The sequence below is a fragment of the Phyllostomus hastatus genome, unplaced genomic scaffold, assembly GCF_019186645.2.
Source record: "Phyllostomus hastatus isolate PE091 unplaced genomic scaffold, TTU_PhHast_1.1 phas_scaffold_78, whole genome shotgun sequence".
Lineage (NCBI taxonomy): Eukaryota > Metazoa > Chordata > Mammalia > Chiroptera > Phyllostomidae > Phyllostomus > Phyllostomus hastatus.
The window spans coordinates 72,117,072-72,142,315 of NW_025334041.1; the positions used below are offsets into that span (position 1 = coordinate 72,117,072).

Below are 25,244 nucleotides of genomic sequence, written 5' to 3' on the forward strand. Positions count from 1 at the left end.
AAACATCCTAAATGAAAGGACAGGAGAAAACTAAGAAAAAAAAACTGAACAAAATGGATGCAAGAAAATCTACCAGATACAGAGTTCAAAACACAGGTTATAAGGATGCTCAAGGAACTTACAAGAACAATAGGTGACTCAATAAGAACTTACACAAGGAGACAGAAACTATAAAAAAAACACACAACTAGACAGAAATGAAAAACACCATAACTGAAATGAAGAATACTTTAGATGGAATCAACTGCAGATTAGATGGAGCCAAGAATTGAATAAGCAATTTGGAAAAAAAGGAAGTGGAAATACCCAATCAAAATAGTAAAAAAAAAAAAAAAAAGAAGTAAAAAAATTAAGATAGTCTAAGGGACCTCAGGGACATCATCAAGATAACAACATCTGCATCATAGGGGTTCTAGAAGGAGATAGAGCAAGGGATTGAGAACCTATTTGAAGAAATAATGACAGCAAACTTTCCTAACCTGGTGAGGGAAATAGACCACAAGTCCAGGAAGCACAGAGATCCCCACACTAGAGCATATCAAAGTTAAAATGCCAAAGAACAAAGATGAGGAGAGAATCTTAAAAGCAGCAAGAGAAAAGCAGTTGTTTACATAAAAGGGACTCCCATAAGACTGTTAGCTCATTTCTCAACAGAATCTTTGCAGGCCAGAAAGGATTGGCACAAAATATTCAAAGTGATGAAAAGCAAGGGTCTACAATTGATTTTACTCTCTCCAGCAAGGCTATTGTTTAGAATTGAAGGAGAGACAAAAGCTTCCCAGTCAAGAAAAAAACTAAAGGAATCAATTACCACCAAACCAGTATTACAAGAAATGTTAAAGGGCCCTTGAAGAAGAAAGAGAAGGAGGAGGAAGAAGAGAAGGAGAAGGAGCAGGTGGAGGAGGAGGACGAGAAAGAGAAGGAGAGACAAAAATATGAATAATGAAATGGATTAAATGCCCCAATAAAAAGATACCACACCACAGGAATTTAATTGATAGTTTAGATTATTTCACCCTAAAGAAGCAGAATATATATACATCTGTCTGGAAAAAGTCCAACCATAACAAGAATGAGAATGATTTGTGCAATATTGACATAACCTGGCAGCCAAGGAGAGTTGACTGGAATGAGCATCCATGAACAATGACAACTTCACTGTACTAGTCAGTGGGGGTGGTAGACGCTGCTGATGAGCATGTGTACTGTGTGGCTGTCACATTCAAAGTGACTGAGTGAGTAGAGCAACAAGTCTGCACCAATTTTACATTAAACTTGAACATTCCTCTGTGGAAACTATTTGGATGATTGAGAAGGCTGTTGGGGTTGATACAATGAATGCAGTGCAAATAAAAGTATGGCACAAATGCTTCAAAGATGATTGAGAATCTGTTGAAAGTGATCCATATTCTGGAAGGCCTGCAATAAACAGAACACCTGAGAATACTGAACGTGTATGGGTAGCAGTCAACAAAGGTCAGCGACTGCCAGTGCAAGAACTAGAAGGTGATCTGGGGATTCCAAAAACTACTGTGTCCGAGATTTTGATGCAAGATCTTGGCATGAAATGAGTCATGGCAAAATTCGTTCTGCAGCTTCTACTACCAGAGCAGAAGGAACATTGCTGTGCAGCTGGGAGAACTGTGTGAGGTCTTAAGGTGACTACTGTGAAGGGGACTGAGGCATCATTGTCCTAGTTACAATGTTTCTTGTATCTTCTTCAATAAATGTCTCTACTTTTCATATTGCATGGCTGGATACTTTTTGGACAGACCTTGTATACCACAAGATTTCACTTAAATGTTGAATCTATAAAGCAGAAGAAATGAGCAAATAAAATGTAAAAAATTCATTACATACAAAGAACAAACTGATGGTTGCTAGGTAGGAGGAATGTTGGGGGCTGAGTGAAAAAGGTGAAGGGATAAGAAGTACAAAATAGGCAGTTACAAAATAGTCAAGAGGATGTAAAGCACAGCATAGTAAACATAGTCAATAATATTATAATAGCTCTGTATGGTGTCAGGTGGTAGTAGATTTATTGAGGGATCACTTTGTGTTATAATTGTCTAATCATTATGCTGTATGTCTGGAACTATTATAATATTGAATGTCACCTTTAATTGAAAAGTTTAAAGAAATTGTTAAAAAACTTAATGCCAAGATCCTCCATAAAATGAATATATAGTCTAAGTTAGGTGCAAAATAAGTGAGGAAATTCATTGAAAACTGAGCACTTTTTCCCTAGCTGCTATAGCTCAGTGGATTGAGTGCCAGCCTGCAAATCAAGAGGTTGCTGGTTTGATTCCTGGGCAGGGCACTTGCCTGCATTGCAGGCCAGGAGAGGCAGTGTACTGATGTTTCTCTTGCACATCTATGTTTCTCTCTTTCTCCTTCCCTTCTCTCTCTAAAAAAGAAATAAAATCTTTTTTTTAAATGAGTACTTTTAATGTACAGAAGGCCTATTTAAGCATAATTACAAACCTCAGAACCAACAGAAAATACATAAATAGGACCATATAAAATTTTTGAGCAGTTTAAAAAAAAATACAGTGATCAATTGTCCAAAGGAAAAAAATGGCAAATTGGGAAAAAAAACATTTTCAATGTGGATTGAAAGGCTTATTTTCTGAATGTATAAAAATTTAAGTCAATCAATAAGAAAAAAGTGAATTAAAAAACATTGTTACTGCCCTGGCTGGTATGACTCAGTTGGCTGGAGTGTAGTCCCATAACCAAAAGGTTGTGGGTTTGAATCCCTGTTAGGACACATGCCTAGGTTTCAGGTTTGATTCCTGGTCGGGGTGTGGACGGTGCCCCCTCCGGTTGAATATGAAGGCAACCAATTGATGCTTCTCTCTCAAATTGATGTTTTTCTCTCTCTCTTCCTTCCTCTCTCTAAAAAAGCCATGAAAAACTATGTGGGGCAAGGATAAAAAAAAACAAAAAAGGTTACTGAACTTCACAAAGTACATCATAAATATTTTTTTCTGATTTTTAAAATTAGCTTTACTGAAGTATAAGTCATATACAATAAAATTTACCAATTTTAAGGGTACAGTTTTGTGAGTTTTGACATATGTATGTGGTTATACAATCTGAATATAGAATTTTTCTATCACTCCAAATTTTCCTCTTACCATTTTGCATTTTTCTTTTCCCATCCTGAGGCAGGAGATGGAATAGGAAATCCTGAGACACCACAGCTGCCATCAGTCAGCATCCTGATTTCTGAGAATCACCCTGTGACACCTGATAATAATTTGCTTTGTGGATTCCTCCCCGAGTGGACAATCAAAGAGGATTGTGGGAAATTGCATGTGTAGAAGCTTAAGCAAAAATCCTATTAAAGCCTATAGCTGTTCAGCAGAAGAGAGCCATTCCCTGGCCAGAGATGGCTTGCTCCCATGTCTTGGGAAGTGTACTTTCCTAAATAAATTTCCTGCTTGCTTTGCTTTATGATATCTGTGTGGTCACTCAATTTTTTGTTGGCAACCACAAAGAGCCTGGACCTCATCTCCATCTACAGCAATACCTTGCATCTGAGAACTACTGATATATTTTCTATCACTATGATAGAGTTCAGGGAGGCATGAGCAGCTTGAACTTGTAGAGTAAAACATTTTGTTATGTTTAGAGTATCATTTAAATGGAATTATACAGTGTGAGTCTTTTGTATATGGCTTCTTACACCTAGCACAATGCTTTTTAGATTCATCCATGTTGTTGCAATCATCAGTAGTTTGTTCCTTTTTATTGCTGTGTAGTATTCCATTGAAGGAATATACTGTAGTCCCCCTTAGCCTCAGTGGATACACTTCAAGACCCCAGTGGGTGCCTAAGACCATGAATAGTACCAAATCCTATATATATTTTGTTTTTTCTTATACATACATACACATATGTACATACACACCTTTTCATTTAGATTTTTCTTTTATCCTCACTTGAGGACATTTTCATTTGCTTCTTTAGAGAGAAAGAGGAAGGGAGACAGGAAGGGAAAAAGAGAAACATTGATACAAGAGAAGCATGGATTGTTTGCCTCCCTGAGCACCCAGACTGAGAGTTCTCGCTGGGACTGGGGATCGTATGGTCTAGACTGGGAGTCACATGCACCCGCCCCTGGAACAAGGATGAACTCACAACCTAGGTATGTGTCCTGACCTGTAATTGAACCTACAACCATTCAGTTATGGGATGATGCTCCAAAAACTGAACCATACTGGCCACGGCCATACATGCCTTTTCACGTAAGGGAAGCACTTTATGGCTTCTCTTTGGCATATTTGAGTTTCCAGTACCACTACTCTTGTACTTTAGTGTCATTATTAAGTAAAGTTAGAGTTACTTGAATACAAGCACTGTGATACCAAGACAGTCAATCTGATGACTGAGATGCCTACTAAGTGACTAGTAGGTGGATAATGTATACAGCCTGGCAATTCTGGACAAAGAAATGAGCCATGTCCTGTTGGGAACTGCCCTGCCTGGTTTCAGAAGCTGTAACCCCCCATGGTTAAGGCTGAGTGAGAGACCTTGGGACCCTAAGCCACTAAGGAGACAAAGCTTATCTCCCTGGCAGGAGCACCACCTCTTCCCACTTTACTTCACCCTGCCTGGCCCCCAGTGCATGACCAGTTAGCCAATGATGGGTAAGATTCTTCAAGGGAGGGATGACCTAAGACAGGCATGGTCATGAGGGGTCCCTCAGGGAAGGACTTGGGGGGCTATGGAGAAAGGGGGTGATGGACCTTCGCCCCTTGGCTTTGACATAGTCCTCATTCTGAGTCCTCATCCTGAGTCCTCATTCTGTCTGCAAGAAGTCTCCTAGTCTCTTGGCTGCCTTACTTCCCCTGCCTGACTTAAGCCTGAAACAATGCTGGAGGTGGGTGCAGCCCTATGCTGGAAAGGGCAGGTTCTTTGGGGCAATCAGGCCTAAGAAAGAATGCATAAAATCCTGTGAAACCTGCTTTGCTAATACCCTCAATTTAGATGATAAAGGTCCAAGCATGAAATGAGTTTGTTTCTCCAAAGTTTTATGGCCCTTTAGTTATCTGACCCTGACTCAAAATAGGCCCTCAGAGTTCTTTGAATGTCATCTATTTGATCATTACTGCCTGACAATGATTGATGAGCTTTCCATATACGCCCTGTATTCCTATGCAAATTAAAGCCAAGAAAAGTTTGTCAAGGCAAGGGTTGGAGTGTCTCCTCTTGAGAGAGTGACCAAAGCACTCTGAGGCGCTCTCCCCTTGAGTGGCCGTGCAGTCCCTTTTCTTTCACAGGACTCGGTAGTCCGTGTGAATTTGTCTCATTTCAGCCATAACGCCATGGACACTGTGGACATTATGTCCATGTCAATGTCCCTGACAGAATGAGTCAGATCAGCTGGAGATTAATTATACAACTGAGGATGGCACATAGTTTAAAACTATGAGCCATTTATTTCTGGAATTTTTTATTTAATATTTTTGGGCTGAGGTTAACCACAGGTAGCTGAAGCCATGGAAAAGAAAACCCAAGATAAGGGAGAACCAATGTATCATAATGGATCACAATTTGTTTATTCATTTACCAGTTGATGAACATTTTGTTCCATTTTGGTGTCATTATAAATAGAGCTGCTATGAACAGGTTTTTATATGGACATGTGTGTTCATTTCTCTTGGTGGAATATGTAAAAGGTGGCATTTCTAAGTTACATATAAATGTATGTTCAACTTTAAAAGAAACTGCTAAACCACAAAATTGTTTACAAAATTGTTGTGCCATTTTACACCCCACTGCAGCAGAGTATAAGAGTTCTATTGCTCTGCAGCCTTGTCACAACTGAATATGATCAATCTTCTTAATTTCAGCCATTCTTATCAGTGTATCTCACTGTGGTTTTAAGTTGTATTTCCCTAATGTTGTTGAGCATCTTTTCACACTTTTTTTCACTTATACATCTACTTTGGTGAAATGTCTGTTCAGATATTATATATTTTAAGGTCTTTGTATGCTAATTCCATTATTTCTGTCATTCCTTGGTCTGTTTCTACTGATAGATTTTTTTCCTTGCTATGAGTCATGTTCTTTTCATGCCTGATTACTTTTGTCTACATGTTGTACATTGTGAATTTTATCTTACTAAAATGGATTTTAGTATTGGATTTTGTTGTTTTTCATTAAATACTGTTGAACTGCTTTTTTTTTTTTTCTGGAGCACAGTTACTTGGGATGACCTTGATCCTTTGGAGTCTTGCTTTTTAAGCTATGTTAGTCCAGTCACAGATCAGTTTTGAATATAGAGCTAATTTTGCCCTAATACTAAGTCCACTTTTGAGGACTCTATACAATGCTTCATATTTTAAGAGGTCTTTCCATTTGAGCTGGTGTGAAGACAAAATATTCCCGGCCCTGTGTGAGCTTCAGGAAATGTTTGGTATACTGCTTTCTGGTGGTTTTCTCCCTGGCCTCCTAGAATTTCACCCCTGCATGCCCTGAAGAGTATTCAGCCAAATACTTGAGGTACTCCCTCTTCAGATCTCTGGAGCTCTCTCTCCATGCCTTCCTCTCTGACACTCTGCTCCACAAACTCTCACGGCTTCAGTTTTCCTGAACTCTGATCTGTCTCCAGAACTCTGTGAGATTGCTGGACCCTGGAGTCCCCCTCCCACAGTGATAGCTGCTTTGAGACAGCAGTCTGCGGCAACTGCGGATTAACATTATTTGTTTCCCTTTTCGTGGTTATCATAAGCCCATGCTGCCTGTTGTCCAATGCTTGAAAGCAGTTGCTGGAAGCATTTCTTTGTTTTTCTAGCTGTTTACAATGGGTGGAAATTCCCACAGCAGTTGTTGCTTCAACTTTAAAAATCCTAGGGGGAATACTTTGACTCAGCTTATGTCCAGTGATCACTCAGGAACCAATCAAGATAGTAAGAACATGTGAGGATATGGCACTTTTAAAGACTGGAGTGTGGGAAGAATCATTCTCCAATACAAAATGGAAAGGACTTCCCAGAACAAGGGAGGAATGGTGCAGGCAAAAACAGATAATAAGCATCCACTATAAACAGCAGTTCGGTGGAACCAAAAAAGACTCTGAATGGCCTCAGCAATCTTGAGAAAGAAGAACAAAGTTGGAGGGATCATAATACCTGATATCAAATTATACTACAAAGCAACTGTAACAAAACAGTCTGGTACTGGCATACGAATAGACACATAGATCAATGGAATAGTATAGAGGGCCCAGAAATAAAGCTATGTCTTCATGGTCAATTGATATTTGACAAAGGAGGCAAGAGCATACAATGGAGTAAAAACAGTCTCTTCAATAAACAGTGTTGGGAGAACTGGACTGATACATGCAAAGACATGAAACTAGACTAGCAACTTACATCATACACTAGAATAAACTCAAAATGGATAAAAGACGTAAATATAAGTCGTGATACTATAAAAATCCTAGCAGAAAACATAGGCAGTAAAATTTCAGACAGCTCACATAGCAATATTTTTGACGGATATTTTATATCTCCTAGGGCAAGGGAAATAAAGGAAAAAGTAAACAAGTGGGACTACACTAAAGTGGGGCTGTGAGAGGTGACCAACCAATGTATCTCTCCCACATTGCTATTTCTCTCCCTCCCTCTCTCTCCCTTCCCCTCTCTAAAAGTAAATAAATAAAATTTTTTAAAAAATTTAAAAATAGAACTGCCTGTTGACCCAGTGATTCCACTGCTGAGAATATACCCTAAGAATCCCAAAACACCAATTCAAAAGAATTTATGCACCCTTTTGTTCACAGCAGTGCTATTTACAACAGCCAAGATTTGTAAACAGCCTAAGTGCTGATCAGCAGATGAGTGGAAAAAAATCTGTGGTACTTTTACACAATGGAATATTACGTAACAGAAAAAAATAAGGAATTCCTACCTTTTTTGACAGCATGGATTGAACTGGAGACTATTATGCTAATGAAATTAGTCAGTTAGTGAGAGACAAATATGTGATCTCACTTATAAGAAGAATGTAATGAACAAAATAAACTAATGAGCAAAATAGAACCAGAAGCATGGAATCATGGAACAGACTGACAGCTGTCAGGGGGCGAGAAGAGGTGGGAACTGATGGCAAGAAGGTGAAGGGATTACACACGCGGACAACTGTTTGGGGATTAACTGTGGAAATGGGGGCAGGCTGGGTGGAGGGCGGTGAAGGGGGTGGAAAATGAAACAACTGTAATAGCATAAGCAATAAAACATTAAAAAATAACAGCAGTTCATGTGAAAAAGAACTTCAAATGAAACAACTAATAAGGCTATAAGAATCCCATTGTTTAGAAGGCTGTATCTATTTCCTGGCCTCACGTTTTCCAGGGTCAAGGACAAACTGGAGGAAGTCTAGGATAGAGATATGCAATATGTGTAACAGCTACACTGAAAGAGACACAGTGAAATAAAAAATAATTTTCTTCTCTCTTTGTTCTTTCCCCAACTCTGTCTGTCAAAACTTTCTCCATGGAACATATTTTGTCCCACCCCTGAGTGCCAGCTGGGGTTGGTGCCACTAGTTTTCTGTTTCTCTTGAGATAACAGAAGGACCTCCAGACTTTTTAATACCATGAGTAGTCTCATTTTATTAATTAAAATGTCCAGCTCTGTGTGATAGTCAAACTTGAGAATTTCATTTACAGGAACAGGGGACATGCTCCAGGAGAGAAACAGCATGTATAGAGCTCTTCCTCTATTTTTCCACCAAGAGGAGGATCTCTTTGGACCACAGTATTTCAACCCCTAAGGTTGTTAACAGCACATTCTGGACTGTTTGGGAAGGGGTAAGGAATTGGTCTCAGGAAGGTCCTATTTGCTTGGTACTATCCTGTTCTTCCTCTTAGGTATTCCAAGTTTTCTCTGTGGGGTATTGTTTTAACTATATTATCTTAGGTAAGGTATGGTGAGGCTACACATAGGTCAAGAGAAAGAAACCAGAAAGTTTAACAGTTTTGTTATACGTACAGTTCCCTGGATAGAATACCACATGCCATGCGAGGCCACTCAGGGTCAACACTGGGGTGGGTTACAAGGCAGAGGGAGAGAGGGTGACCGGTTTCTGCAGGAAGAAAAGGGCAAGGCAGGACAAGCAGTCTGACTAGCTGGCTGGAATAATTTCAGTGAGCTCTAAGGCACAGGGGCTGTCCCTTGTTGTCTAGTACCTGGCTCTGGGGTGACTAGGGTGGGTTTATAGTGATCTGGATTTTACAGCCTGATAAGAGAGGTGTTTGGGGAAGTGGACTTAATTGGCTAAGAAGAGGAACTAACTGGCCTCTAGCCAGGGTCTCAAAACTGGGTCAAGACAGTATTTAACCCTGGCTGGCGTAGCTCAGTGGATTGAGCGCGGGCTGGGAACCAAAGTGTCCCAGGTTCGATTCCCAGCCAGGGTACATTCCTGGGTTGCAGGCCATAACCCCCAGCAACCGCACATTGATGTTTCTCCCTCTCTCTCTCTCTCTCTCACTCCCTTCCCTCCCTAAAAATAAATAAATAAAATCTTTTTTTTAAAAAAAGACAGTATTTAAAAAAAATACAGGTATTTTATGGGTTCTTTTGAGACCCCTTGTCATAGAGGATGTCTCATCTGCAGTCACCTTATTGTGGTACATTTCCAGCCCCTTTCTGCCGAAATCTGAGGTTCTCTAGCCTCTGCTAGGAAACTGTCTTGGGCAGCGTTCCTTTAAAGAACACTCCAAGCTAGCTCTCTCCTGTGTCTCTCACATCTGACACTGAATTATACATGACTTGAGCATCAGCAAGGGAGAATAGTGCTCTTAGAGAGACCACAACGGGAGGTGAGGAAGGCAGCAGCAGAGCTGAAGAGCAGGGAACAAAGGTTTTCCTTTGAAGAGAGCAGAAGAAAATAATGTGGACAAGGACTTATGTAATCAGGGCCAGTGCTAGGGTGAGGAAAGTGAGGCACTTGCCTCAGGGGCAAAAATTAAGGGAATGCCATAAAATGCAATAATCAAGATAAATAAAGGCTATCACCTGAGGACACGATTTCATTGATTTTAGAAAGAGAGGGCAAGAGAGAAACATTGATGTGAGAGAGAAAGATGGATCAGTTGCCCCATTATGTGCCCTGGCCTGGGATAGGACCAGCAACTTAGGCACGTGCCTTCACCTGAAATCAAACTGGGAACACTTCAGTGCACAGGATGATGCTCCAACCACCTGAGCTATGTGGCCAGGGTGCAATGTATATGTTTTTAAATACAAATAAAGAGTGTGTGTCGGATGCACAATTTCCCTTCTGCCTGAGCTCCAAGATGGCTCAGCAGGACACTCGTGCTATGCAATAGCAACTTCTAGCTCCCTCTTGGCCGGATTGTACCTCCGAGCCAATTCCACACCAAAACGCTAAAGCAGTCCCCTAAGGAAAGGCCTTCCTTAGGAAGTAACCTTTTATCTGAGCCTTGAAAAAGATGAGGCATGGAGTATAGCACGGAGGGAACAGCGTATTTGTAAGTCCAAAATGCCTCAAGTAAAAAGAGCTACAGGGATGTCTGGGGAATGGTGATGGCAGTGAGTTTGTAGGCAGAGACCACATCATGTAGGAACTCTAGAATTTTCAATAGGGGAGACACATGCTTGGGTTTGTTTCTTACGAAGTTAATGCCTTGTTGAGGGGAACAGGTCTGGATACAGGTAAATCCGTCCTGAGGCTCGCGCTACACCTAAGGGATGACTGAATCCCATCCAGAGCAGGTAGACAGATTCCCAAAGTCCAGGTCCAGTTTCCCACCTTAACACTGAGGGGAGGGAGACACCCGGGTTCCAGCCTCGTCAACTGCACCACCTCAAGGTTCCACTTGAGTGGCTAGTGCCCCAGGGCGCGAAGAGGAACCGCCCGAAATCAGCGGCGGGCCGGGTCACGCGGGGCGGGGCGGGTCTAGCTGGTGCCCGATCTGCTCGCCGCCCAATCGCCGCGGGCCCACCGAACCCCGGGGGCTGGGGCCGCCGCCGCCGCAACGTGCCGCGGCTGCGCCGACGCGCGAGCGCCGGGCAGCGCGGCGGGCGCGCTCAGTCTGGCGGCGGCGGCCGTGCGCGAACGGACGTGCCCGGAGCCCCGCAGCCGCCCAGCCGCCCTGCCACCCGCGGCCGCCCCGCCGCGCGAGCCGCGCCGCCCGCCATGGTGTCATGGATCATCTCCAGACTCGTGGTGTAAGTGGCCTTCTTCCCCGCGTCCCTTCCATTCCCTTCTTCTCCGCCCCCGGCCCCGGGCTGTGTCCGCCCCCCAGCGCTGCGGCTATTAATACCCGGCGGCCGCTAATTTTAGTAGGTACAGTAGCTGCTGAGGTCGCCGGCTGGCGTGCGGGCGGAGCAGGACGCGGCTACTGCGCTGCGGGGCCCGGCCCGGGCGCGGGGGCCGGCTGTGGGGGCCGCGAGGGCTGGGGCGCACGGAGCCTCCGCTGGGGGCTCGTCTCGCCGCGCCCCTGCGGCTTTGTTCAGCGGGTGGTGGGATTTGCAGGAGCCCCGAATGGGCGCGCCGCGATGACAAGCTTCTCTCTCATTTGGGAGATTAGCTGGCTGGGGTCGCCCGTCGCCGCGCCCCGCGGGCCGCCACGCTTTTGTCAAGCAAAACTGACAGACAGCCCAGAGGAGCCTGGGGCGCTGCCTGGAGGGGTCACCGCGGAGAAGGGCGGAGAGATAGAGGCGGAGCTCTCAGTGGGGTTGAAAACACTCCTTTTTAGGTTTCTCAAATTGACAGCGGCAAAGGCACGTCCCCGGTGTCTGATTCCTTTGGCGGAGGGGGTAGGGTGGGGTGGAGGGTGTTGACACAGGAGAGAGAGCGCGCATCTTCAGGAATTGACGAGAAATTCCCCAGTGACGGCCAGCTGGATGGTGGCGAGCACACCTCCCAGGCCTTGCAGGAGAGCTCGGAGTCATCTGGGGCGAGGCCTGTGTGAAGTCATTGGGTGCGGGCTTGGGGTCGTTTTTCTCTGTCAAGCCCCAGAGCTGAGTAGACGTTTGAAGAGCTCCTTCCCTCGTGGATTTATTCCCCTTTGGACGTGGCTGTTCTAATTCTTCTTCCCTAACCGTTCTCGCCAGAGAACGATTTTGACACCTGCTCCGAAGATCCGCGTCTGAAATCGGTCTGGGGAGCTGGGGTAGGAGGTGTACCTAAGGCTTTTTCTTTGTCTGAGGAAGAGGGGTTCCGGAGCCCGGTCATCAGGCACCATTACTCCTGCCGTTTTGAAACATCGCCCATTTCCTACAGTTCTTCACGGATTTTCCAAGAAGCAGTCAGGGGCCGCCTTCCCAAGTCTTTCTCAGCATTGTCTCCTGGCCACCATTCTGGGCTTTCCTACCAAAGCCAGAGTGTATGTGCCTCTCAGCCCCCAAGTCTGTCATTCCGTGCAGGCCTCTCCACAGCTGTTGCAGACTTCTGGGGGTTTGTGTTATACCTCGAGGCGGCATGTTAAATATTTAAGAGATTTCTGCGGGCAGAACTGGCATGAATAATACAGGGAAGAAGCTGGCACGCCTTGCCCCACCTCATGCCTGACCAAAGCCTCTCTTGCCTTCAGGGTGATATTTGCTCTCCTGAAGTGGTGCTGTGATCTTCATATTTGCCAGTGGCTTCTGGGAGGGCCTCAGGTGGGGCCAGAGAGCTTAAGTCAGCCCGACTGGAGGGCTCACTCTCTATAAATACTATTGGGCTGGGAGCCCAATAGTATTTATTCGGTGAGTTTCTGGTCTTGGGTCCATGTGATCTTTTTACATTTTATTCACATACCCCAACTGTACAAAGCAGTTGAGGGGTCTGGAGAGGGAGGTATATATTTGGGAGGGGTCTCAGGAATTTGCTTTTACTTTCTAAAACAACCATACTCCCCAGAGATAGAGCTTCAGAGAACTGCCCCTCAAGTCAGCCTGGTACCCTCTCAAGTGAGAGTTTGTGGGATTTAGGATTGTTATTCCCACTGTCAGCTCCAGAAGGTCAGAGATGCCACCTGTGCCCCCCAATTCCTAGTTCTCCATAGAAAACCAACATGGAAGTGTCAGTTGATAGTTATGAAAACCACTTTAGTTAGCAGTAGTTGTTTTGTGTAAATGATACCTGTTCATTATAGGAAAATTAGAAAATATAGGTAAATAGACCGATAGTCATTCACATTATTACCACACAGAGATAGCTCATGGTAATTTTGAGACGTATATTCTCAAGATGGTTTTCCATATGCGTATATGCACATTTATATTTACAGTTGAAGGAAACTGTCCACTGAGCCTAAACTTCCATATCCTTCTTAGCAAGGAGTAGGAATACCACATTAGGAGCCACAAAACCTTGTTCAAATCCCAGCTCTGGTTCTCATCAACACATTGTAGTTTACAGGAGACCCCAGTTCACAGGCTAATTTACCTCATGTTGCTGCTGCAAAGATTTCAGTGATGCATGGTATAATAAATTGCTGAGCACCACAAAGAGCAGTAAATCAATGATAATTTCTTTTGTCTTGCCAGGTATCTAAGTGGGTGTAAGTTCTGGAAGGGGTTCTCAACCTACTCTGGTGGTTTTTAAACTGGCTTCCCTGAGGGCCACCCACCTCTAGGCTCCCCCACCCTGATTCAGCACAAGCAACTTGGGGTTCTAGATGAAATAGAATTTGCAAAATATATGGGTTTCAATAAAACTACTACTAATAAAAACTACTGTTCCTGGCCCCCCCCCCCCGCCCCGCCCGCCCTCGTATCTGTAGAGCTGCAGAGGGACTGTGCCCTGCCCAAGGACATGAGGTCTGCTGGTAAAGAAGCAGGCCTTGGATTTTTGGTCCGACACCCTTTCCACTGGAGCTTGGCCTCGACAGTGGTCCTAAATTGATCATTTTCCAGCTCCCGGGACCTCTGGTATGGAGTCCTGTGATTTTTGTTCACAAGTCCATTTCCTGTCAGCCATCTTTCCATAGTTTTCTAAACAGTCACATCAAAGAACATTTAGGGAAGACCTATCACTGTGTTCTGAGGATGGAGAGGAGTGTCTTCCTTCTAACTAGAGGCCTTAAGACAAGCTGATGGCATCTGGCAACAGCCACCTGGTGTTTGTGGATGTCTGTGAGCACTTTTAGGTCGGTGACTGTAGCTTATTTCCCTTTCCAACCCTTTGCCTCTTTATAAGGCTCTTTCCTGAGGTACCTAGCACCTGAGTGCACTCAGTGAAAGTTGATCATGTTGAAGGAAACCAGAGGCCCTGGGACAAGCAGGGGAGCTGGTCGGCATTATCTCCAGGAGATGGAAGTCAGTGGGTAGCAGGACAGGCTTGTGACCACTGGGAGAAGACCAATCAAAGACGCTGCTTGGAGTGAAGACCAATCAAAGACGCTGCTTTCTTGCCACCTGTCTTCCTCCTAACTCCCTTGGCTTAGCCTAGGAAGAATCAAGTGAGAGACAGTGCAGTAACGAGTAACAAGGTTGGCCTTGTTGGAGTCTACTTGGTATCTGCATGGGAACATGGAACATGGGAACATGTAGTACTGGGCTGCCTGATTTCTTTAAGTTACTTTGTTTTCTTTACAAACAACTCAGGACCTAGGCAGGAATGAATTTCAACTGGGCAGAGTATGTTCCTGTGTACTGGAGGGGCACATAGAGATTGCCCTGTGCCTTCTTAGGAGAATGCTCTGTTTTAAAGCATTTATTCCAAGGATAGACAGAATGTTGGCTGAGGCCTGGAATGTTAGATGCAGAGCATCCCACCACTGCTGGAGTTAGTAGACAAAAACTTCAATTCACTACATGGGGAAAAACAGAGTCTTACTTCAACAAATTTTCTAACTGATAGCTATGCAGAAAAAAACCTTATTTCCACATTGCACATCTTTAAGAAAATGTTAGTTTTTAGAAAGTACAGAGTGATACTAAAACAGAATCTTAGTTTGGTGGCTGAAGATCTGGCGAAGTGCTAGGACTGTGACTGGAGCATGAAGTGTGTGTGCCCTGGGTCAGCGATGTCCAAGTAGAGCAGACTGGAAGGAATGTGGGTTGTCCTCAGATTGTTCCCCCACCATTGCAAAACAAGTAGAGGAAAGAAGAAAAGACTACAAATTCTTAAATATAAGCTTCCCTTTTCTTGGGGCATGCTTTTAAAAAGTAGAATGCAGAAAATGATCCTGTTAATGGAGGGTTCAGGTTGGCTGGGGAGTTATTTCCTGGCACTGTGGTGCAGTACAGGGTCAGAGCTGGGTGAAGGTTAGAGCTGAATTGTGAGAGGAAAGATGTAGGGCTGGAAGCACAGTTGGGTTCTGTCCCTGGCATAGGTCTGAACCCAACATCAGAGTCCTAAGGCCAACCCATCCTGGGGCCCAGCTCCCTGTCTGTGTGACAAGAAGAGTGTTGGCTGGCATCACCTTGGAGATCTTATTAAAACTATTAGTTTTAAGAGCCATTGCTTCTGTGGACCCCCTCCTTTCCCTGTCCTCTGCAGCTGGTCCCAGTGGACCATGTTTATTTATAAGCAGGAGGAGTATCCTCAAGGAAGCGAAAATACCAGCTTACATTTCACTGCTGTTGTGCTTCCCTGTTCTTTATTAATCTTTCCTCCATGCTGGGAAATAGCTTTTGTGCACTTCTTCCTGCTGTGTTTTATTTGAAGGTTAGCTGACAAGTGAGGGTCTCACCTGGTTGTTACTAGCTCATCCTCCCCTTCCTGCTGTAGCGAGAACTATCTTCTTTGGGGTGTGTGTTATTTGGTAGGGGAAGAGCACTGTGAAGAATGAGAGAAGGGTGAGGCAGGCCCTCTGTAGCCACCTAGCGGGGCTTTCATTTTGTATTGTGAATGTGAGCTGTGTTTGTATGTTTTCCAAGGGGGTTCAGGAGGCTGGGCCTAGGGAGGATTTGGTCATGCGTAGTCACTGTGTATGGCACCTTTGGAATTTCACTATCAAGGATGAGCCACACACATGGCATCTGGTTACTAGGATTCTTGGTGTCTGTAGGAATTTTTCTGAGAACAACGAGAGCTAAGGGGGTTTGCATTGGTCTATGAGGATGTTTCTTTTCACTTCTGGGCCTTGAGAAGGCCCTGATGGGATGGGAGATGGATGGTTGTATACATAGAATTTGTTCTGAAGTTTCACATCTCATCTGTCTTCACAGAAGTACATTGTTTTCCATTTAGGTGTTTTTAGTTGCACATGGGAGCTTTTGAGGTTATAAAGAAAAAGGAACTATAGATAAAGAACCAAATATTTGGCACACAATAAGGCTTTTGGAGGAATCTTGACAGGTCATCTGGTATAGGCCTTTAAGCATGGCACGCATGCCCAGACCAAGGATGGCAAGTGAGTTTCCTCTCTTATGATTGAGAGGAGGCTGCCTGGGACACTATCTTGAGGAGCAGGAAGCTGGGTCCGGCTCAGTAGAGAAGGGGCCCCATGAATGGTTCATGTAGGGAAGTTCGAAATGGGGACACACATGTTGGTTTAGTATTTGCTCTCCCAGACTTAGCCTCCTTCCAATCAGAGAAGGTCTGTACCACTGTCAGAGTTTTATGCACTTCCCTAAATTGGTAAACAGAGAGTGGAGTCCTTTACCTGAGTTAACATCTCCACCTGACATTTGCCACCACCAGCCCTTTTTAGGCACCTGGCAGTTCTAGGCCCAAGGTACCTCCTTGTTGCCAGCGTAGGGAGCTGTCCAGCCTAGTGGCTCTCTGGTCTACTTCTTTTCTCTTAGGACAATGATGCGTATACCACATTTTCCCTTTTTCCTTTGCCTTTCACCGGTCACAGCTCAGTTAAAGTCCTCCTTGGCCTTCTCTTGTGCAGTAGTGCATTCACATCCTTTATCTTCCTCCTTGTATGGGTCTGCAGATGATACTTTTGGCTTCAAAACGAGCCTCCCGCTTCCTTCTGGTAACATACCTCATCCTACCTCCTGCCACTCAGCCAAAGAAGTGGGCATGTGACCCAGGCCAAGCTACACATTGCTCTGGGCACAGAGATTGGTCCAGAGGTGGAATATGTGGCCCAGACTGAGTTACTAGATCTGTACCCAGGGTTTCTTGATTTGAAGCTAGGAGAGGATAGCTTTGCTTACAGAGCCTAGAACTAGAAAGATGTGAAGGTGGGGCCACTGGTGGCTAAACCCTTGGGGCATGGTGAAGGCCTTTAGACAAAAGGGGTGAATGAGACAACGCAGAGATAAACAGAGATGACACGTGAGCAGAGAGAAGGAAGCTGGCACAAGTCTTGATTCTAGTTATTCAGGCCCCAGTTCCCACTTCTTTGATGCCTTGAGCTGTTCCTTGTTCTAGAAGGAAAGCCTCGAATAATGCTTGTATTATTAAATATGTATTATGGGGTGAGGATGGACTGGGTTATGCTGCAGTAACAACTCCCAAATCCCAGTGGCTGCAGACAGCAAAGGTTTATTTCTTGCTTTATTCTGCTGGCTCACTGTGCATTGGCAGAGACCCTGCTCATTGTGATCATTGAGTCCCAGACTGATGAGTCTCCTTTGTCTGACAGTGCTGTCCTCACCACATAAGGCACCAGGATTCACTGTGGTAGGAAATAAATGGGAATCATGCACTGTCTTAAGTACTCTAACTAGAAGTGACACGTGTCAGTCCTGCTCACATTTCATTGGCCAAAGAAAATCAAATGGCCAGACCTGAACTAAAATGGGTAGGTAATTACAGGTTTACTAAACACCTGTGAACAGCTCCAATGACCACCATACATGTTGAATGAGTGAATTGTAACCAGCTTTGCAAACCTCTAAATGTCATTTCTTTGCTAAAGTTGGTGTAAAATGGATTTTTTTTTCATGCAACTGAGAGAGTCCTAACACACTTATTTACCTTTTTACATTAGAAAAACCTCTCACTTCACTTTGACCCCCTCTCTTTATTCTGTTTGTGAGTTTTAAAAGAAGGTCTTAATTTTGAGGAGAAATGAGCAGTTGTAAAGAATTGATGCTGTTCCACGGCTAAGACCTTGACATGCTCTATGCTTTTCTATATTTTTGCCTCCATCTGTGTTTCTCCATGAGACCTCCTTGGGCCCCCTACCACAAGGATGATTTCTGTCCTCTGGGTCTCCAGAGTGACATGGTCAATTTGTACCTTGTAATATGGTGGTTTGCGCATTTTATCTCCCCTTCAGGACCACGTCTGTTTCTTTGTCTCCCTCACAGTTCTGCATGTGCAGTAGGTCCAGGTGAGTACCTGTTGGGTCACATTTAAAGATTTTTTTGTATTTACTTTTACAGAAGGGAAGGGAGGGAGAAAGAGAGGGAGAGAAACATCAATGTGTTGTTGTTGCCTCTCACTCACTCCCCCTCCTCACTGGGGACCTGGTCCACAACCCAGGCATGTGCCCTGACTGGGAGTCAAACCAGTGACTCTTTGGTTCACAGGCTGGCACTCAGTCCACTGAGCCACACCAGCCAGGGCTGCCTGCATTTTATTTTATTTTATTTTATTTTTTAATATATTTTATTGATTATGCTATTACAGTTGTCCCATTTTCCCCCCCTCATTCCCCTCCACCCTGCACACCCTCTCCCACCTACATTCCCCCCTTTGGTTCACATCCATGTGTTATAAGTTCTTTAGCTTCTACATTTCCCACAGTATTCTTGCCCCCCGCATCTATTTTCTACCTACCATCTATGCTACTTATTCTCTGTACTTTTCCCCCTCTCCTCCTCCCACTTCCTTGTTGCTAACCCTCCATGTGATCTCCATTTCTGTGGTTCTGTTCCTGTTCTTGTTTGCTTAGTTTGTTTTTGTTTTGGTTTTAGGTGTGGTTAATAATTGTGAGTTTGCTGTCATTTTACTATACATGTTTTTTATCTTCTTTTTCTTAGATAAGTCTCTTTACATTTCATATAATAAGGGCTTGGTGATGATGAACTCCTTTAACTTGACCTTATCTGAGAAGCACTTTATCTGCCCTTCCATTCTAAATGATAGCTTTGCTGGATAGAGTGATCTTGGGTGGAGGTCTTTGCCTTTCATGACTTGGAATACTTCTTTCCAGCCCTTTCTTGCCTGCGAGGTCTCTTTTGAGAAATCAGCTGACTGTCTGATGGGAACTCCTTTGCAGGTTACTGTCTCCTTATCTCATGCTGCTTCTAGGATTTTCTCCTTCATTTTTACTTTGGCTAATGTAATTATGATGTGCCTTGGTGTGTTCCTCCTTGGGTCCAACTTCTTTGGGACTCTCTGAGCTTCCTGGACTTCCTGGAAGTCTTTTTCCTTTGCCAGAATGGGGAAGTTCTCCTTTATTATTTGTTCAAATAACTTTTACACTTGTTTGGTCTTCCTCTTCTGATACCCCTATAATTCGGATGCTGGAATGTTTAAAGATGTCCTGGAGGTTCCTAAGCCTCTCCTCATTTTTTTGAATTCTTGTTTCTTCATTCTTTCCTGATTGAATATTTCTTTCTTCCTTCTGGTCCACTCCATTGTTCTGAGTCCCAGTTTCCTTCCCATCACTATTGGTTCCCTGTGCATTTTACTTCATTTCACTTAGCATAGCCTTCATTTTTTCATTTAATTTGCAACCAAATTCAGCCAATTCTGTGAGCATCCTGATCACCAGTGCTTTGAACTGTGCATCTGATAGGTTGGCTATCTCTGGGTCACTTAGTTGTATTTGCTCTGGAGCTTTGATCTGTTCTTCCGTTTGGGCCATTTTTTTGTTGTTGACTTGTCGTACCTGTTACATATGAGAGGCAGAGCCTTAGGTGTTTGTCAGGGCGGGGCAACCCAGTCGTTGGATTGTGATGCTGTATGTAGGGCAGGGGTCCAAGAGGGAACAATGGCACGTGCTCCACTCTCTTTCGGGTTTCAGTCCCTTGCGCCGCTTCCCCCAAGCAAACTGGGCCTTTCTGGTGCTAATTCCCATGTGGATGGGCTTGTGCACATTCTGGGACCCTGTGGGTCTCTCCAACAAACTCTCCTGTGGGGCTGGGAGTTCCTCCCGGCACTTCAACCCCCACAGGTGTTTTCAATCGGTGTTTTGAGGCTTTATTTCATGGTGTTGGGACCCTGGGTTGTGTGGTCTATCTCACTCCGCAATTTCACCTGGTTTATCTGTGTGCGAATGTGGGACCCCGGGATCAGCCAGCCGCCTTGCATGCAGTGCCTCACCTCACAATCGTCACCTCACTGAGTCTGCCTGTTGCCACCCCATGCCCAGGATCTGCCAGCTGCCGCCTGTATGCCCAGTGTCCGCCCCCTGCAGTCTTTTGTGCCCAGGATGTCTTATGCGCCTGGTGCCACCGCTTTTTGTGCTGAGACCCCTCTCCGCCCAGCTGCCCAACTCTGGCCTTCCTATCGGTCTGGATCAATGTGTCTATTTTAACTCCTTGGTTGTCTGACTTCCATACAGTTCAATTTTCTGTCAGTTCTGGTTATTTTGTTTCTAAATTGTTGTTGTCCTTATTTTGGTTGTGTGAGGAGGCACAGTGTGTCTACCTATGTCTCCATCTTGGCTGGAAGTCAGCTGCCTGCATTTTAACAAGATCACTGTCAAACTTGAAAAGTGCTAAGTCAGGCACCATTGTTGCCCCTGTGAAATGAAAAGATAAGGACTTGCCTAAAGTTCCCATTATTGGCTGCAGAAACCCTCTAGCTCTGAGAGGTTGCAACCCTGACTTTTTATGAGTTCTAACTGGCATAATTGGACTCCCCCTGCCCATTGTCCAAACAAGAGCCTTTCACAGATGGGCTGCCTAATTGTGATCTCTATAAAATTTAGTTTTGCTTCAGTTGGGGTTTAGACTGTCAAGGTAAAACCTGTCAGACAGAATATTGAGCTGAGAGGGTCATGCTACACAGAAGAGAGTGGCATTGAGAAGGAGGCCCAGGGAAACAGTCAGCTGATGCTGGGGGCTCACAGCGGATTTACAGAAACGCGAAAGGACTTTTACTTATGAGGACATGAGGCTGAGAACCACTGGTTGCTGTGCGTCCATCCTGAGGAAGTCTCAGTATTCAGCAGGATCCATGTCTTCTTCACGCCAGGCCCTGTAAGCTGTGGAATTCAGCTTCACCAGTGAGTCCCCTCAGCTCTACCTTCAAAATCCATCCCATCCAACCAACCCCCACCTCCACTGCCACCACCCTATTCCAAGCCCAAATTATTGCTCTCCTGGACCATTTCAAAGCCCCCCCCCCGAATTGTCCTGCCCACTTCTATGCCTGTCCCTCCAGTGACTTGTTTCAAATTTAAGATAGATCATCTTTCATCTGCTATTTTAAAACTGTCCAGAGACTTCACGTCACACCAAGAATAAAATTCAGACTCCTTACCATTCTCAACAAGATTGAGCAAGGCCTGGCCCCTGCCCCCTGCCCTGTCTGCACACTGTATTGCTCTGTCCTTTCTCTCTGAGCAGCATCATCCTCATTGTTCCTAGAAAATGACAAACTTGCTGTTTGCTGTGCCTGGAACACACTCACCTAGATACTGCATGGCCCTCTCCCTCTTTCCATGTGGTCTCTGCCCATGTGTCACCTCTTTAGGAGAGGTCTTTTCTGACCACCTTCTCCAGAGTACACCTGTCCGCCACTCTGTCCTCTCATCACTTACTGAAACTTTCCTTTTAATTCGTTTGCTTTCTTGTTCATGGTCTGTCTCTGCACTAGGGGTTGATCTCCATGACTTTTGAGACTTTATCCATTCACAGCTGTTCTCTCAGTGCCCAGAACAGTTTAAAATTCATAGTAGGTGTTTAACAAACTTTGTGGAATGAATGATGACTGAGTATTCCCTTCAGGGTTAGAAGATTCTTTTTAGACACTAGGGATGTAGCAACTCGATCTGTGACCATGGCAAAGAGCCTGACCTCTCTAAGCCTCAATTTTCTCATCTGTCTGGTGAAAGGTTTGATTTCTATTTCCTTTTTTTCTTTTTTAATTTTATTTAAATTATTATTGCAGTACAATTTTCTATCTTTTACTCCCATCCCAACCCCACCCACCCAACCCTCTCTTCCTCCCTCCCATTTCCACCTGCCCCTAGTTTTTATCCATGTGTCCTTTATACTTGTTCCTGTAAACCCTTCCCCTTTTCCCCTGAAATTCCCTCTCTTCTCCCCTCTGAATTCTATTTCTTTCAATACAGTCTGAATAACACTGTATAATAAAACTGAATTTTAAAGCTTCTCAAATTTTGGGGTACTACATCACAGTGATCCCCTTAAAAGGTATTGTTGGGTTTTAAGTATAAGAGAACTTTCTAGGAGACCAAGCAGGGATGGAATCATTTTGCAAGGGTATAAACTAGGACTGTAACAGATGCCATCTGACTACCCTGAATTTTAGCTAAAACAACAACCATTTTGTCTTCATCTCCCCTGGCTCTGTGGGTCAAGAATTTGGACAGGACACAGCACACAAAACTCATCTTCTCCATGATGTCTGAGTGTCTCGGTGAGGAGGAGGCAAATGGCAGAGATAGGCTGGGCATCTCTTCTTTTCATGTGTTCCAAGACTTCTCCATATGGTCTTTCCATGTGATTTCTCCAGCATGGAGGCCTCAGCATAGTCCAGCTTCTGATGTGGTGGCTCAGGGCTCCAAGAGTGAGTGTCCAAGAAGCATCAGTAGAAACTGTAAGACTTTTAATGACCTGGTCTCAGAAGTCCCAAGATGACACTTATGCTGCGTTCTGCTGGCCAAGCAAGTCACTAAGGCCATTTTAAATTGGAGAGGATGGATGGCAAATAACCTACAGCCATCTTTAGAGTACCAAGCTGGAGAATTAGCCTAGCTTTGTTTTAATATCTACATAGAGATAGAAGGGGCCTTGGGCCTATGGAAGTGATGAGTCAGCACTGAAAGTTTGCATGAAGCTGAGACTTGAAGGGCTGTTCCACACTATAGCCCTAAGTAGAAGGATAGACCCACAAGCACAGAGAGATGACAGGAAAGCTTGTCTGTTTTGCCCTGGGTTCTTGGTGAGGAGAAATCTCCCTTGGGAATTTGAAACTATCCACGGACTTGTCTTCATGGGTTTAGGGTTTGAGTTAACACATCCTGCATGGTCTGAGTATCCTCAGCTGAGAGATTAACATAAAAGTTTGCCCTGGGCTACTGTTAACTTATGGGGCATCTATCAGAAATTATTCCAGTCTCTCTGAAAGGTCTCAGTACATATCATATGAAATTAGCTCTCAAGAACATGAATTCACATTTCAAAATTTCAAAACACATTGGGCAACAACCCCCATGGCATAATAAATACTACAGGCAGCAGGATTAGCTCCACCCCTGACTAACTAAATAACATGCTTATATTATATAGTACATAACATGCAAATATTATGTGATTTATAAATAACTATTATATATAAAATAACTATTACTTAGAGACTTTGGAATAAGTCTTTTTAAAATGAAAAAGTAAATAAATGAAAGAATTGAAAATACAAGAAGACAGCAGATCCTGGGGACAGAGAAATGAGCCCGTTAGCAAAAGAAGCAATTCCAAAAGTAGAAAATAAAGGACTGAAATTAAAATTCCAATAGGTAGTTTTAAATGATGAGGAATTGAACACCAAGGGAGTGATGTTTTCCATGCTGCATCTTGAAGCTAGAAGGGATCTTGGTGATCTCAGGCTGTTGTGTGACAGACAGGGAAGGCAGGACCAAGGAGATTAGGTCATTCATCGAAGTCACCAGCCTGATTGGCTGGGCCAAAACTTGAAGCCAGGTCTCCAGTTTCTGAAAGTGTTTAGATGTGGAAGAAAGAGAAGCTTTGTTTTATGTGGTTAAAGGGTTGGACTAGGACCAGTGAGTGACTAGAAGATAAATTGTTGGCTTGATAGAAGGAAAAGGTTTATAGTAATTGGTGCTAATGTGAGGCAGTGAGCTCCAAGATTCAAACCCTAAGACCTCCCAATTATAAACTCATGATTTTAATCATTTCCCTCCTAGTGGTTGAGGAAGAGAGGTAAGAGTCACTGGAAAGATTCTCTTTTTCAGTAGGTAGGCCTTCCATTGCTTCAAGATTGATTGATTCATTTATTGATTCACTGCCCCCTTATTGACCACTTGCTTGGTGCCAGGCACTATACTGGGAACCAAATATAAAGGGGGATATAAAGATGAATGAGTTTCTGTTCCATCTTTGAGAAGTTTATGAGGTTGCATAGCCAATCAATGAGAAACTTGGACTTGAAGCCAGGGTTCGTCCTGCCTGGCCAGTGTTCTTCCATTGGTGTGTATTTTGTGAGTGTGCGTGAACAACTTTCCTGGTTTTGGTTGGACATTGTAGGAAGGAGCCCTTTCAGCATGGGAAGCAGGGCACTGACATATGAAAAGATTGAACTGCTGCATCTCTTTGCCTGGGAGACACTATGGCATCCAGTGCTGGAAGAAAAGAAAAGGCAGAGGAGATGGTGTCCTAAGTGAAAACAACATGGGATAAAGAGATAAGTGAGCTTGAGCATCTTTCCCCACTGTTTTAGTTGACTATTGCAGCTGTAAGAGATAACTACAAACTTAGTGTCTTGAAACAACACAAATTTAGTCTCTTACGGTTTTGAAGTCTGAAATGGGTTTTGGGAGGCTGAAATCAAGGTGTTGGCAGGACTGTTGCTTCCTAGAAACTCCATGGGGGGAATCCGTTCCTTGCATCTTCCAGCTTCTAGTGCCTATTGACATTCCTTGGCTTGTGGCTGCATCACTCCAATCTGTTTCCTTGGTCACATTGCCTTCTTTTCTGTCTTCATAGCTTCCTGCACTTCTTTTTTTTACAAGGATGCTTGTGATTACATTTAAAGGCCCCCAGATAACCAAGGATAATCTCCCCATCTCAAAATCCTTAACTTAATTAAACCTGCAAAGTCCTCTTTTTGCCATGTAAGGTAACGATTTATGATTCTTTGTGATTCAGTCTAGGAAGGTTATGTATTTCTAAGAATTTGTCAGTTTCTTCTAGGTTATTCAATTTGGTGGCATATAGTTTTCATAATATTCTTGTATATAGTCCTTTGTATTTCTCTGGTGTCCACTGTAACTTCCCTTATATTTCTGGTATTGTTTATTTGAATCTTTTTTTTTTCCTTAGTGAGTCTAGCCAGAGGTTGGTCAAGTTATTTATCTTTTCAAAGAACCAGCTCTTTGTTGCATTATTTTTTCTATTATCTTTTCTCTATTTTGTTCTGTTCTGCTCTAATTTTATTATTTATTTATTTATTTCTACTGACTTTGGGCTTCATTTGTTCTTCTTTTTCTAGTT

At 43.9% G+C, this 25,244-nt stretch overlaps 1 protein-coding gene across 4 annotated transcripts in view; it reads left to right on the plus strand.

Moving 5' to 3' along the window:
* Positions 1–10,996: 10,996 nt before the first annotated feature.
* REEP1 (receptor accessory protein 1) overlaps positions 10,997–25,244 on the plus strand; it is a 111,352-nt gene continuing 97,104 nt past the window's right edge. For all 4 annotated transcript variants that reach the window (XM_045827399.1, XM_045827404.1, XM_045827400.1 and 1 more), the window contains exon 1: positions 10,997–11,207. In XM_045827399.1, coding sequence (XP_045683355.1) covers positions 11,176–11,207 — 32 coding nt within the window. In that variant the 5' untranslated portion in view covers positions 10,997–11,175. The remainder of the gene's footprint in view (positions 11,208–25,244) is intronic.